Source organism: Urocitellus parryii, chromosome 2 (assembly GCF_045843805.1).
Source record: "Urocitellus parryii isolate mUroPar1 chromosome 2, mUroPar1.hap1, whole genome shotgun sequence".
In the NCBI taxonomy this organism is placed as follows: Eukaryota; Metazoa; Chordata; class Mammalia; order Rodentia; family Sciuridae; genus Urocitellus; species Urocitellus parryii.
In genome coordinates, this window is record NC_135532.1 from 429,229 (window position 1) to 441,277 (window position 12,049).

At 61.3% G+C, this 12,049-nt stretch overlaps 1 protein-coding gene across 2 annotated transcripts in view; it reads left to right on the forward strand.

Annotated features, from left to right (window-relative positions):
- Window positions 1–12,049, forward strand: part of Rasa3 (RAS p21 protein activator 3) — a 79,926-nt gene that overhangs the window by 25,497 nt on the left and 42,380 nt on the right. For both annotated transcript variants that reach the window (XR_003300102.2, XM_026381530.2), the window contains exon 2: window positions 3,349–3,466. Coding sequence is in view for 1 of the 2 variants with exons in the window: in XM_026381530.2 (XP_026237315.1) it covers window positions 3,349–3,466 (118 nt within the window). In the remaining variant the exon portion in view is untranslated. The remainder of the gene's footprint in view (window positions 1–3,348; window positions 3,467–12,049) is intronic.

The following is a 12,049-nucleotide window of genomic DNA, read 5'->3' on the forward strand; positions in this document are numbered from 1 at the left end:
TTGGGCACCAAGGGCTGCAGGGCAAGGTGGTCGTGGGCACTGCAACAGCAGGGGTTTGGGGCACAGCGCCATTCTTGTTGAGAACACGGCTGTTGCCATGTCTTGCCAAGTGTCGGAGCTAGGACACAGGTGCTCAGGTTGGATGGCGCAGGCTTGCCCAAGGCCGGAGCGGTGGGTGCTGTTGGTGGGCCCGTGAGGGAGGCGGCCAGGGCTCTGGGCACAGAACTGTTCATGCATTGTTTCAAGAGTGGTCAATCGCTGTTGAGTAAAGGAGCACCGTGTGCTAAGTGGGCAAGAACAGAGCTGGCAGTCCTGGTGCTGGGGATTGGGTTGTGCTGCTTCACGGTCTACGTCTGTGTGATCATTCTTCAAGTGCTGCTTTGGCTTCTGTTGTTCACTGAGAGTGGAGAGGGCTGGTGAGCAGGTATGGGCGTCCACAGCTGTGTGGGGTGGAGCTGCAGGGATGCAGCAGGCAGCTCTGGGATGAGCCCAAGTTGCTTTCCTTCACCTGTGTGTGCACTCCCTAGCAGTTCAGCATCTGCTGGGTGCCAGGGCGGCTCTCCCTCCTGTGGGCAGCCGTGTGCCTAGAGGGAGGAGCAACATGCTCTTCCTCTGAGCAGACAGAGGAGGCCATGATGCCTGGTCAGGAGGGAAGGCTTGGCCTTGGGCGTGCAGCCAGGGCTCAGCCCCCGGGAGCTGGCTGCACTCCTCCACGGCTCCTCTTGGATGGCTCACTGCTCCTGGGTCTGCTCTGCTGGGCCAGGTGGAGCCCCAGCCGTGGGGAACCTGCCAGGGGACACGCCTGGAGTGGGCATGGCAGCTGCTCTGGTCCTCCTGGTCCGAGGGGCCTGCTTGACCTGGCTCCAGCTGACCAGTTACTCTCTGGTGTTGCTGTTACCATAGCAACCAGCATGCTTCTGGCTGGTCCAGACTCGAGGCCAGTTGGTGCCTGTCTCACCAGCTGTTCAGAGGATGCACCCTGCTTTCTCCGCCAAAGGCACCTTGCCGGAAAGTGTCACTCCCGCTGCTGGTGTCTGGAGGTTCTTTGCATAATAAACAGGAAAAAAATCTCAACTCTGTTTTTCACTGAAGACCATTTCCCACAGGACTTCCAAAGTTTTCCCCTGAGAAACAGAGGAACTTACAACATCCACACTCGTTGCAACAACAAGACACAAACCAACCAAAACAAAAAGCCCAGAAAACCCAAAACGGAAAGCAAGTGAGAAGGCAAAGGTGTCAGAACCCACTTCGATGGCTGGGGCTGAAGGTTAGCAGAGTGGCGCCAGCTTCGGGTTCCGATTTCTGGACTTTGTCAGAGCCATCAGTCCCCATGCAGAGCTGGGAGGTCACGGGGCTGCCTGGACATCAGCAGTCTCCCCATCTCCCCTCCCATTCTGGGCCTGGTTCTCCTCCTGGCCTGGGGTTCCATCAGCCAAAGGTGCTGCAGAAGGTCTGCCTCTGACCTGTTGGAGCTCGCGGGTGTCTTCATGACCCCCCAACAAGAGGCCGTCCGGAGAGCCGCCAGGGCAGCCCCCACGGGCAGCAGCTCCATCGATCTTCCTCTATGACGCCCAGATATGAATCCCAAGGCCTTTTGGTCGAGATGCGTCTTGGAGCAGAGGGGCAGAGCTGGGTTCTGCTTTCACAGGGAGGATCCTGAGGTCCCAGACACAGAGGGCACGGCAAAGGTCCATGAGGGTGAGACCCCAGGCAGCTCTCGAGGTCACAGCTGGTGTGGTCACACCCCCCCCCCAAGCATGCCAGTGCATTGCAGATAGGGTTCATTGACACCGAAAACCTCACCCGTTAGACTTCTGTGAACTCGCACCTTCACTCAGCGTGCAGACTGCATCCATGAAAAGCTAAGAGAAGCCACAAGTCGCATCTGTCCGGCCTTTGGGCTCCACTTTCAAGTTGGCGCTTGTGCAGTGACAGGCCTCCTGTCCCCGCTCCCAGTGGCAGCACCGGGCCTTGGTGTGCAGAGGCCCAGTGGAGCTGCAGTTCCCACGCCCCAGTGTGCGTGCGAGGCGACACGGCCTGGTGTGGTGCTCTCCACTCTGAAGACGGGGTGCTGGGGGGCTTCCGTCTGGATTGGTTGGGTTCCTTTTGTTTTCAGGTTGACAGGAGACAACTCTCTGGTCCCTGAGCAGTGCTGGCAGCATCAGTGTGTGCCCCCCGTGCCACTGGCCAGGGGTGTCCAGCATCTGTCTTTCCCAACCTGTGCCTGATGCAAGTGGAGCCCGGTGCCAGGTGCTGCTAGTGTCAGAGTGGCTCAGAGGCAGACGCGGCCCTTCAGGTGAGCCCAGGTCCTGGACGATCCTTCCAGCGCGCTCAGCGTCAGACCTGCTGTTTGGGCCTGCAACCCCTGAGGCAGAGCCAGGGCAGAGCCTTCTGCAGGGCCACTGGGCGCTGGTGCCCCGAGGCACCCTCTGTTTTCTCCAAACATGTTCCGATGTTTCTGGGAGGTGCTCTGAACAGGAAGGACCAGTGGAGGTGCACAGGGACCCAGACAATTCATGTTGCTGAGGATGTGGGGAAAAGTTCCACTCATACATCGCTGCTGGAATCGCAAATTGGGGTCACCACTCTGGAAAGCAGTATGGAGATGCCTCAGAAAACTAGGATCGGAACCACCATTTGACCCAGCTATCCCAATCCTCGGTCTATAACCAAAGGACTTAAAATCAGCATACTACAGTGATGCAGCCAAATCAATGTTTATAACAGCTCAATTCACCATAGCCAAGCTGTGGAACCAACCTAAGTGTCCTTCAACAGAAGAATGGATAAAGAAAATGTGGTACCTAGACACAATGGAATATTACTCAGCCTTAAAGAAGAATGAAACTATGGCATTTGCTGGTGAATGGATGGAACTGGATAATATCATGCTAAATAAAATAAGCCAGTCCCCCAAACCAAAGGTTATATGTTTTCTCTGATATGTGGATGCTAACCTACAACAAGGGAGGAAAGGGAGGAGAAGTCTAGAAGTTCACTGGATGAGATGAAGGGCAATGAAGGGAAGGGAGGGGGCATGGGAATAGGAAGACAGTAGAATGGATCAGAAATAACTTTCCTATGCTCATATGAATACACGGCCAGTGTAACTCCATACCATGTACAACCACAGAATGGGGTCCCTGTGCATGTATAATACATCAAAATGCCCGCTGCTGTCGTGTAGATCTGAAAACAACGATGAATAAGGAGAGTGAGTGGAGGCACAGAGGTCGAATCACACGCCTTGCTTGAAGTGAATCTGTTATTGGGAATGTGCCTGTGACTGGGAGGTGCTGAGCGTCGGTGTGCCAAGTGATGACACCTGTCGTCTCCTCTCTCTAGGTGAAGCCAAGAACCTGCCCTCCTACCCTGGGCCCAACAAGATGCGGGACTGCTACTGCACGGTGAACCTGGACCAGGAGGAGGTCTTCAGGACCAAGATCGTGGAGAAGTCGCTCTGGTGAGTCCACTGTCCCTGTGCTCGTCAGCCACCGGGTCCCCTCTGGGCAGTGCCCGCAGCCTGAGCACCTGCCGTGTCCCGTGTTCTTGGCCCTAGGCCCAGGTGGGGCGCTCTGCGGGCGGCGGTCACTTCTGAGCTTCTGACCTGGGCCCTGATGTCCGCGGCATGCTCCTAGCTGGCCACCACCCCTTCCCACCAACACCAGTGGCCCCGTTCAGTAGACACCACTGCCAGGAAAGGGTCAAGGGGTTCTGAGAGGGGAGAACATTCTAGAAGTTTTCTTTTCAGCATCTCCTTTTGCATTTTCCTCAGGAGAGTGTGTGATGTGGGCACCGAGGTGACTTGATGCTAAGAGTCCTAGAAACCATCTGTCCATCGGTTAGAGGAAGGCGTGGGTGAGGAGAACTGGCCTGCCTGGCTCTGAGCCTCCCTGGCGATGGGGTCTGGGGACTGGTCAGGATGGCAGGTCCTGGGCCAGGGGAGCCAGCCTTCTTCTGAAGAGGCCTGTGCCTGTGGCGGGAGCAGGTGGGGACAGAAAGTGGCAACAGGGAGGCCAGCGGGGCTGTGCGGGGGCTCAGAGCCCCAGCAGGAGACCTGGGCGGCCTGTCTGTCCTCGGTGTCACGGAGTGGGCACTCTGATGGAGGGAGCCGCTGGACCAGAGGAGCCGTCTGGAACCAGAGACTCCCCCTCAGCCCGAGTTCAAGGCTCGGGGTCTCAAAACAGCTCTTTTCCTTCTGAGAACACTTTCAGCCGCTGAAGGTTTTCTTGCTGTTGCCTTCCGAGTGGCAGCACCTTCTCGTGGGCTGCAGGCTGTCCAGTGCTGGGCAGCGGCCGAGGCCTGGCCCCTCCATCTGTGTAGGCCCACCCCTTCCATTGTTTTGACTGGGACCCTTGGGCTGGTGGGGTCTGGAGTCAGTCCAGGGGGAGCCTGGGACTGGCGGTGCAGTGGCCGAGTCTCTAGCTGGAGAGGCAGGAGGGCGATGAGCCCCGCCCGGAGCTGCAGCAGGTTCATGCAGGAGACTCCTGCTGCCTGCACCTGGTGTGCCAGAGGCCCGAGGAGGGTGCACCTGGGACCTGCCTGGGTCCTGGCAAGGCCGGCTCCTCTCCAGACTGCTGACTGGGGTCGGGGGACTCGCCTCCATCCTCTCCATCGGGGTCTACTCTCAGGTGAGGTGGAGAGGCAGGGCCCACTGTCTTCCAACATTTCGCAGAAATCAAGGTTTCTGGCTTGGGGGCCCCAGCAGCTGCCTTTGGCACAGGAAAGGAGGCGTGCCCGCGGCCAGGAGCAAGCAGTCCGCGGGCAGAGCTCCTCACAGGGATCCACGTTCCCACTTCTTCGCTTTTGGCTGGGCAAGTGCTTCACGGAGCTCAGACAGACAGGCACAGGGGCCCAGGCCCCAGGCACAGAGAGGAGTCGGCAGAAGGGCCCCTGCCCCACCGGCCGGGCATTTGCTCCTCACGAGTTTGCAGCCTGGGAGGGCTGTGGTTCTGCAGCCCCACTCCACCTGGGCCCTGGCCAGAAGCCAGTTAGTGTCTCCTGTGGTTGAGCACCTCCAGCCCCTCTTTCCATCACACAGGTCAGGTCAAGGCCCATCTGAAGAGTAGAGTTCCTCGACGTGAAGGACAGCGTCTAGCTCCTTTGGTGTCCAGCTGACCTCAGGAGGTCAAGGGAGATGGGAGGTCATTTGGAACCTTGCTCAGAAGCAGCAGGAGGCCCAGGGACGTGGAAGGTGGAGGACAGGGCGGTGGCAGCCCCCTGGCCTGGGCATCCCAGGAAGAGCACACTAGGGCCAGCTCAGGGTCCCTGTGGCCTCGCTTGGGGATGGGGCCCCAGGGAGTGGGTCTCTGTGGAGGTGCCTGCTGGGGTTTAGGTGAGAGGAGGAGGCCAGACCTGTGGGTGGCTGAGGAGCAGGGCTGGGGGCCTGGCCCTTGAAGGGCACTGGACACCCCACTCCTCCAGCACAACGCTCAGGAAGCCAGGGCTGCCCCTCCTGTGAGCCACAAGCTCTCCCAGGTCAGCCTTTCCTTGAAGAGCCGATGCTCCCGATACTCCGTTGGCAAAGTCACTGTAGGAAGCCCAGGAGCCCATACTGCGCGCCTGCTCTGGCGAGAGTAGATTCTTCTACAAAGATGTGCCACAGACTCTCCACAGGCAAGGGAGAAGGGCAGCCCCCGCCCTTCCTCACTCACAGAAGCTGCTTCCGGGTCCACGTGCGCCAGGCCTTCCCCCGGGGATGGGCTGCCTGGTGCCGCCTGGGTGCATGGCCCTGTCAGTGGCCACCAGGCGGTCCTAGGAAGCGTCCCTTCTCCTTTTCCAGTGCGGGCCAGAGGCTGCCAGCTGCCCCTCAAAGTCTGAGCTAAGAACTGCTGGAGCTGGCTCCCCCAGGAGAACCAGCCCCTCTTCCCACCTTGTCCTGTCTCCAGGAAAGTGACTTTGGGAAGTTTAGAATGTGAACTTGGTCACATGGCAAAGCTGGGTGCCCAGCCCTCCTCTGGCAGCCTGTCACCATCCCCTGATACACCAGGGACTCTGTGACATGAACGGGAGTCTGCTGAAAGCTCATAGGGCCCCGGGGGACACCTGGCTTCCACCCCAGGGTGCTGCCCCCAGGGCCTAGAGGGACAGCTGCAGGGCAGAGCAAGTCACACAAGCAAGTGAGCCTCTACTGTGGGTCCCTCAGTCCTTGCAGGAACGTTCCACGAGTGTCCGGGTCGGGATGGGGAGGCGGTCTGTACTCGGGGCTTGTTGTCCCGTGTGGCGCCGACACTGCTGCCTCTCCACGGTGTTCTGTGGCCCCGCAGAGCCGTCCGGGGCTGTGCGGAGACCCTGGCTCCCTGAGCTCTGCACCTGCGCCCTTCGTGGTCCTGTCTGGAGTGGCAGGCCCCAGAGCCTCCTCCCAGGCTGGGACTTCTCCAGAATCCATCTGGAGATCTAGACACAGACGTCAGCCGGCAGCTGGGCTCAGCAGTGGAGACCGGGAAGTCCTCATTCTTTCTCTCCTCTGTATGTTCTACATCACATTGGCAGTTAGGAAACACACTAGACGGCCCTGTAGTGCCCACGAGGTTGGGCTGGTTGGTGCCGGGTGTGTGGGTGCTGGGAACCCGAGCCTGCGGAGTCTGCCGGGAAGTGGCCCGAGTGTCCCTCAGCCCTGGGGTGCACCTCTTGTGGGGTCCCCAGACCAGAACATGCCCTCACTTGGGAAAGACGCTTTGGTGTGGTGGGAAGATCTCTGCAGCTCCGAGTTTTAGGCAGGGCAGAGTCATCTGGGTCAGAAGTTAAAGGGACAGGAGTCGGTGGTTTGGGAGACAGACTGTTGACTTAAAACGGCCAACTCTGACACTGCCGGCCGCTCCAGGTCCGTTCTCCCTCCTGAGGTTGACTTTTCTCTAGCTCCCCACATGAGCCTGCTGGAATTCCACCAGCAGGGAGTGCCTGCTGCCCAGGGGTCACCATGCTGTGTGGCCTGCGGGCCCCTCCTGGATGTGGCTGGGATGCTGCAGGTTCCCTTCCCTTGCGGGAGCCTCGCTAGTCCCTCCAGCTCTGGGCTGCTCCCGAGCCATGTCTTCCCCAGGGCCTTGCGGGGTTCTGCAGTTCAGGGCATGGCCGTAGCCTGTGGGGCCAGTGTCAGACTCTGGCTCCCCCAGGAACCCTGGCTTCAGCCACTTTGAGTGTCATGCTTAAAGGATCCAGATCAGTTTTAGTTTTGTCCTGAGCCAGGACTTCTGGGCCCTGCTGCTACCAGTCCTGACACCTCGGCCTCCTGGGTCAGTGGCAGGTGCCTCTAGGACCTAGAGGTCGGGCAGGACCACCCCACCAGCAGCTGCTGGGGCTGCTGTGCCTGTGGCCACACTCTGCACCACCAGCCTGCTCTTCTCTAGTCTGAAGTTCACAGCCTTGTGCACTTCAGGATCAACCACCCCACCCCTGTCTGGGACTCCACCCAGGGGCCCTGCGGCTTCTGGTGAGCTCTGGCCCAGGTGGGAGACGCCCCGCGCCGCCCGCCCGCCACTCAGCCAACTGGCCTCTTGCCCCCACCCCAGGCCCAGAGAGGGCGACTCCCTCCCCCTCTTGCTCAGGTTTGCTAGGTGGGACAGCGACCCCTGCAGCTCGCCACCTTCCTTTTGGAAGACTGAGAAACTTCCCTGGCTGGGGACCGACAGGCAGTGAGTGGGGCTCAGGCTGGGCCAGGGCTGAGGATGGGCATCCTGGACAGGCTGAAGGGCAAGCTCACAGGTACAGGTGCCTTGCAGCCTGGGAGCTCCAGGAGCGCTGGGACCTCACTGAGGGACTGGGAAGCCGACTTGCAGGGTCCCTCGGGTAGGTGCCAGGCTCCCTGGTGCACAGCCTCTCAGGACTCCGCTGTGCCCAGCACTTCCTTCCCCCCAGCCCATCTCGGGGGACGTTTGGATACAGCATTTGCTTGAATGAAATTTAAGTTCAGCTTTCAGTTCCTGGCTTGGCCACATGCAGGTTTCATTAGCTGGACGCCGAGCCCTTGAGAAATAGGCTGGCGTCCTCTGACTCGCCCTAGCCAGCTGCCCGGAGCCAGAGGGACCCTCATGCCCACTGCCCTGGGCGGGGGTCAAGCAGGGTCCCGGGGGGCACAGAGACACTCAGGGGAGACCCAGCCCTCCCCTTGGCCCAAGCCCTCAGGCCCAGATGTTGGGAAATGAATGCAGGAGCTTGCGGCAGAACAAGACCCTGGGGACTCAGACTTGTTCTTTTCTCATGACCAAGTGTCACTTGTCACGAGGCTCAGGCAGCCATGGTGGGGTGGGGCAGCGGTGGCCTCGCACAGATGTCGGGAAATGACTCAAGGAGAAGTTGGTGGTTTCTCTGTGAGGCCCTGTGTGACCCCCCGGCCAAGCCCTGCTGGGCTGGGGATAAGGGAGGAGGGAGTCGGCTCCCGGCAAGACCCAGCTGGGAGGCCCACTGCTCCCTGCAAGTCTCTTTCTCTGTGGAAGTTTGTTCACTAACTGTGCCAGCTCCTTCCGCTTCTCCCTCTGACCTACGGAAAGGACGGCTCACACCCTGGCAGCCAGGGGAACGCTGCTGCCCTCGGTGATCACCTCACACAGGCACCTAAGACAGGCCCGGGTTCCAGTGGACGCTTCCTTTATTTGAAAAGAAGGCTCTGGAGCCCTCAGGCCACAGGCCCAGCCTGTGGCTCCTGAATCATGCATTTGACTGGGTTGATCTGGAGGGACAAAGCCAGGCCTGTGCAGGAGACGCCCCCAGGCTGGCTGGGACCCTTGGAGGCTGTCAGAAAGGATCCCTTGTCTGCAGGGCAGCCTGGGGAGGACCGGGTGGGGATGCCCTGGTGCTCAGCCATTTCCTTTCTCTTTTTGAAGGCAGGCTTTAAATTCTGCAGTGGGAAGAGATGGGCAGGGTTTCCCATGGAGGAGAGAATGGTGGAGCCTGTCACCTCCGCCCTGTCCGGGTCCTGGGCTGTGCAGCTGGGAGCACGGTGGCCAGGTCCCTCCCCTGTGGCTTGTCCTCCCTGAGCAGGGGACACAGTCGCACACCTAGTGTCCGCCCAGCCTGCAGAGGTGGTGCTGTGGCTGCTCAGACCTCCCCACCACGGAGCAGGAGATGGAGCGGGAGGAGGCTGCTCTCAGGGCAGGCCGCGGCACATGTGTCCTCGCCCACCTATGACAACATTGTTGTTAACAAGTCTGTGGTGTTTTAGTCAAAAAAAGAGACTCCTCCTGCTGTGAATTAGTGGTTTTGTCTTCAACACCAGCTGAAAGTCCCAGTGGGTTAATCTCCTGAGCATGAGCAGGCCCAGTGGGAAGGGCATGGAAAGAGGAAAGGAGATCTTACAGAGTGCCCGGGCCCTCAGCTTCACCTGGGCTAAAGCATTTCAAGATAATGGCTTTCCTTCTGTCCTGCACCAGCTTGGCAAGGTCGAAGCAGGTCCCCAAGACTCCATGTGGGGCTGTAAGTGATGTTGAGTCCCCAGGCCCCGGGACTAGGCCCCCCAGTGGGCCGAGCAGCTGCCGCTGATGTTCAAGGACCCTCTCTGCCTGCTGCTCTGCTCCTGGCTGTGACCAGCCCTGGGAGGCCGTGCCTTGACCTTTCTGTGTGGCCTGTGCGTCTCCCCGCTCAGAGCTCCAGGGCAGGGCAGGACCTGGCAGCGAGAACGCTTTCAGGAGATCTGTCCCCACTTGGTCTTTGGCAGGGGCTTCTGGTGCTGCTGCCATAGTGGAGGGCCCAGCATGGGTGACCAGATAGGGCAGCTGCTCCGCCCCCAAGAGCTCCCACCTCCCCGGGGAGGGTGGTGTTCCTGCGGCCCCCGCTGGAGAGACCAGCACACCTGCCCACCACCACCACTGGATGGCGAGGAACGGAGGCTCGTTCTCCGAGTTTCCACCCGGAATCTCACTGCACTCACAGGAAGGCCTGGGTGGACAACTGCATTCTGCCTGGGCAGTTCCGGGACGGGTGGCCCCACTGCTTGCATTCCAGTAACCTGGGGGCTGGACGGGGCAGGAGGAACCTCCTGGTACACAGGAGCTGGGACTCTGGCTCAGCAGGGCTTAAAGAAATCACTGGAAGGGTCTTGGTCTGCCTGTCCCTCCTGCCAATTTCCACAAAGCTTGGCTGGACATCATTCTGAAGGCAAAGGAGCCACTGGCCCACTGTGGGCAGAGTGGGGCACAGGCCACAGAGGGACAGCCCCTGGCTCAGGGCCTGCGTGTGGATGGGACTTCCCGCAAGCCCAGACATGGTCTCCATCTGTTCCGTCCAGCCTGGTGGCCACAGAGGAAGTCAGTTCCAAGTGCTATGGGCTCTGATTCCTGTAGCCTCCACCATGGTGCTGGGTGGCCCTCAGTGTGGTGCTGGGTGGCCCTCAGTATGGTGTTAGGTGGCCCACAGTGTGGTGCTGGTGTGGCCTCCAGCATGGTGCTGGGTGGCCCTCAGCGTGGTGCTGGGTGGCCCTCAGTGTGGTGCTGGGTGGCCCTCAGTGGGGTGCTGGGTGGCCCTCAGTGTGGTGCTGGGTGGCCCACAGTGTGGTGCTGGGTGGCCCTCAGCGTGGTTCTGGGTGGCCCTCAGTGTGGTGCTGGGTGGCCCACAGCGTGGTGCTGGGTGGCCCTCAGCGTGGTTCTGGGTGGCCCTCAGTGTGGTGCTGGGTGGCCCTCAGTGTGGTGCTGGGTGGCTCTCAGTGTGGTGCTGGGTGGCCCTCAGTGTGGTGCTGGGTGGCCCTCAGCGTGGTTCTGGGTGGCCCTCAGTGGGGTGCTGGGTGGCCCTCAGTGTGGTGCTGGGTGGCCCTCAGCGGGGTGCTGGGTGGCCCTCAGCGTGGTGCTGGGTGGCCCTCAGCGTGGTGCTGGGTGGCCCTCAGCGTGGTTCTGGGTGGCCCTCAGTGGGGTGCTGGGTGGCCCTCAGTGTGGTGCTGGGTGGCCCTCAGTGGGGTGCTGGGTGGCCCTCAGTGTGGTGCTGGGTGGCCCACAGCGTGGTGCTGGGTGGCCCACAGTGTGGTGCTGGGTGGCCCTCAATGTGGTGCTGGGTGGCCCTCAGTGTGGTGCTGGGTGGCCCACAGTGTGGTGCTGGGTGGCCCTCAGTGTGGTGCCGGGTGGCCCTCAGCGTGGTGCCGGGTGGCCCTCAGCGTGGTGCCGGGTGGCCCTCAGCGTGGTGCCGGGTGGCCCTCAGCGTGGTGCCGGGTGGCCCTCAGCGTGGTGCCGGGTGGCCCTCAGTGTGGTGCTGGGTGGCCCTCAGTGTGGTGCTGGGTGGCCCACAGTGTGGTGCTGTGTGGCCCTCAGTGTGGTGCTGGGTGGCCCTCAGTGTGGTGCTGGGTGGCCCTCAGTGGGGTGCTGGGTGGCCCTCAGTGTGGTGCTGGGTGGCCCTCAGTGTGGTGCTGGGTGGCCCTCAGCGTGGTGCTGGGTGGCCCTCAGTGTGGTGCTGGGTGGCCCACAGTGTGGTGCTGGGTGGCCCTCAGCGTGGTTCTGGGTGGCCCACAGTGTGGTGCTGGGTGGCCCTCAGTGTGGTGCTGGGTGGCCCTCAGCGTGGTGCTGGGTGGCCCTCAGTGTGGTGTTAGGTGGCCCACAGTGTGGTGCTGGGTGGCCCTCAGTGTGGTGCTGGGTGGCCCTCAGTGTGGTGCTGGGTGGCCCTCAGCGTGGTGCTGGGTGGCCCTCAGTATGGTGTTAGGTGGCCCACAGTGTGGTGCTGGGTGGCCCTCAGTGTGGTGCTGGGTGGCCCACAGTGTGGTGCTGGGTGGCCCTCAGTATGGTGTTAGGTGGCCCTCAGTGTGGTGCTGGTGTGGCCTCCAGCATGGTGCTGGGTGGCCCTCAGCGTGGTGCTGGGTGGCCCACAGTGTGGTGCTGGGTGGCCCTCAGTGTGGTGCTGGGTGGCCCTCAGTGGGGTGCTGGGTGGCCCTCAGCGTGGTGCTGGGTGGCCCACAGCGTGGTGCTGGGTGGCCCTCAGCGTGGTTCTGGGTGGCCCACAGTGTGGTGCTGGGTGGCCCACAGTGTGGTGCTGGGTGGCCCTCAGTGTGGTGCTGGGTGGCCCTCAGTATGGTGTTAGGTGGCCCTCAGTGTGGTGTTAGGTGGCCCTCAGTGTGGTGCTGAGTGGCCCTCAGTAT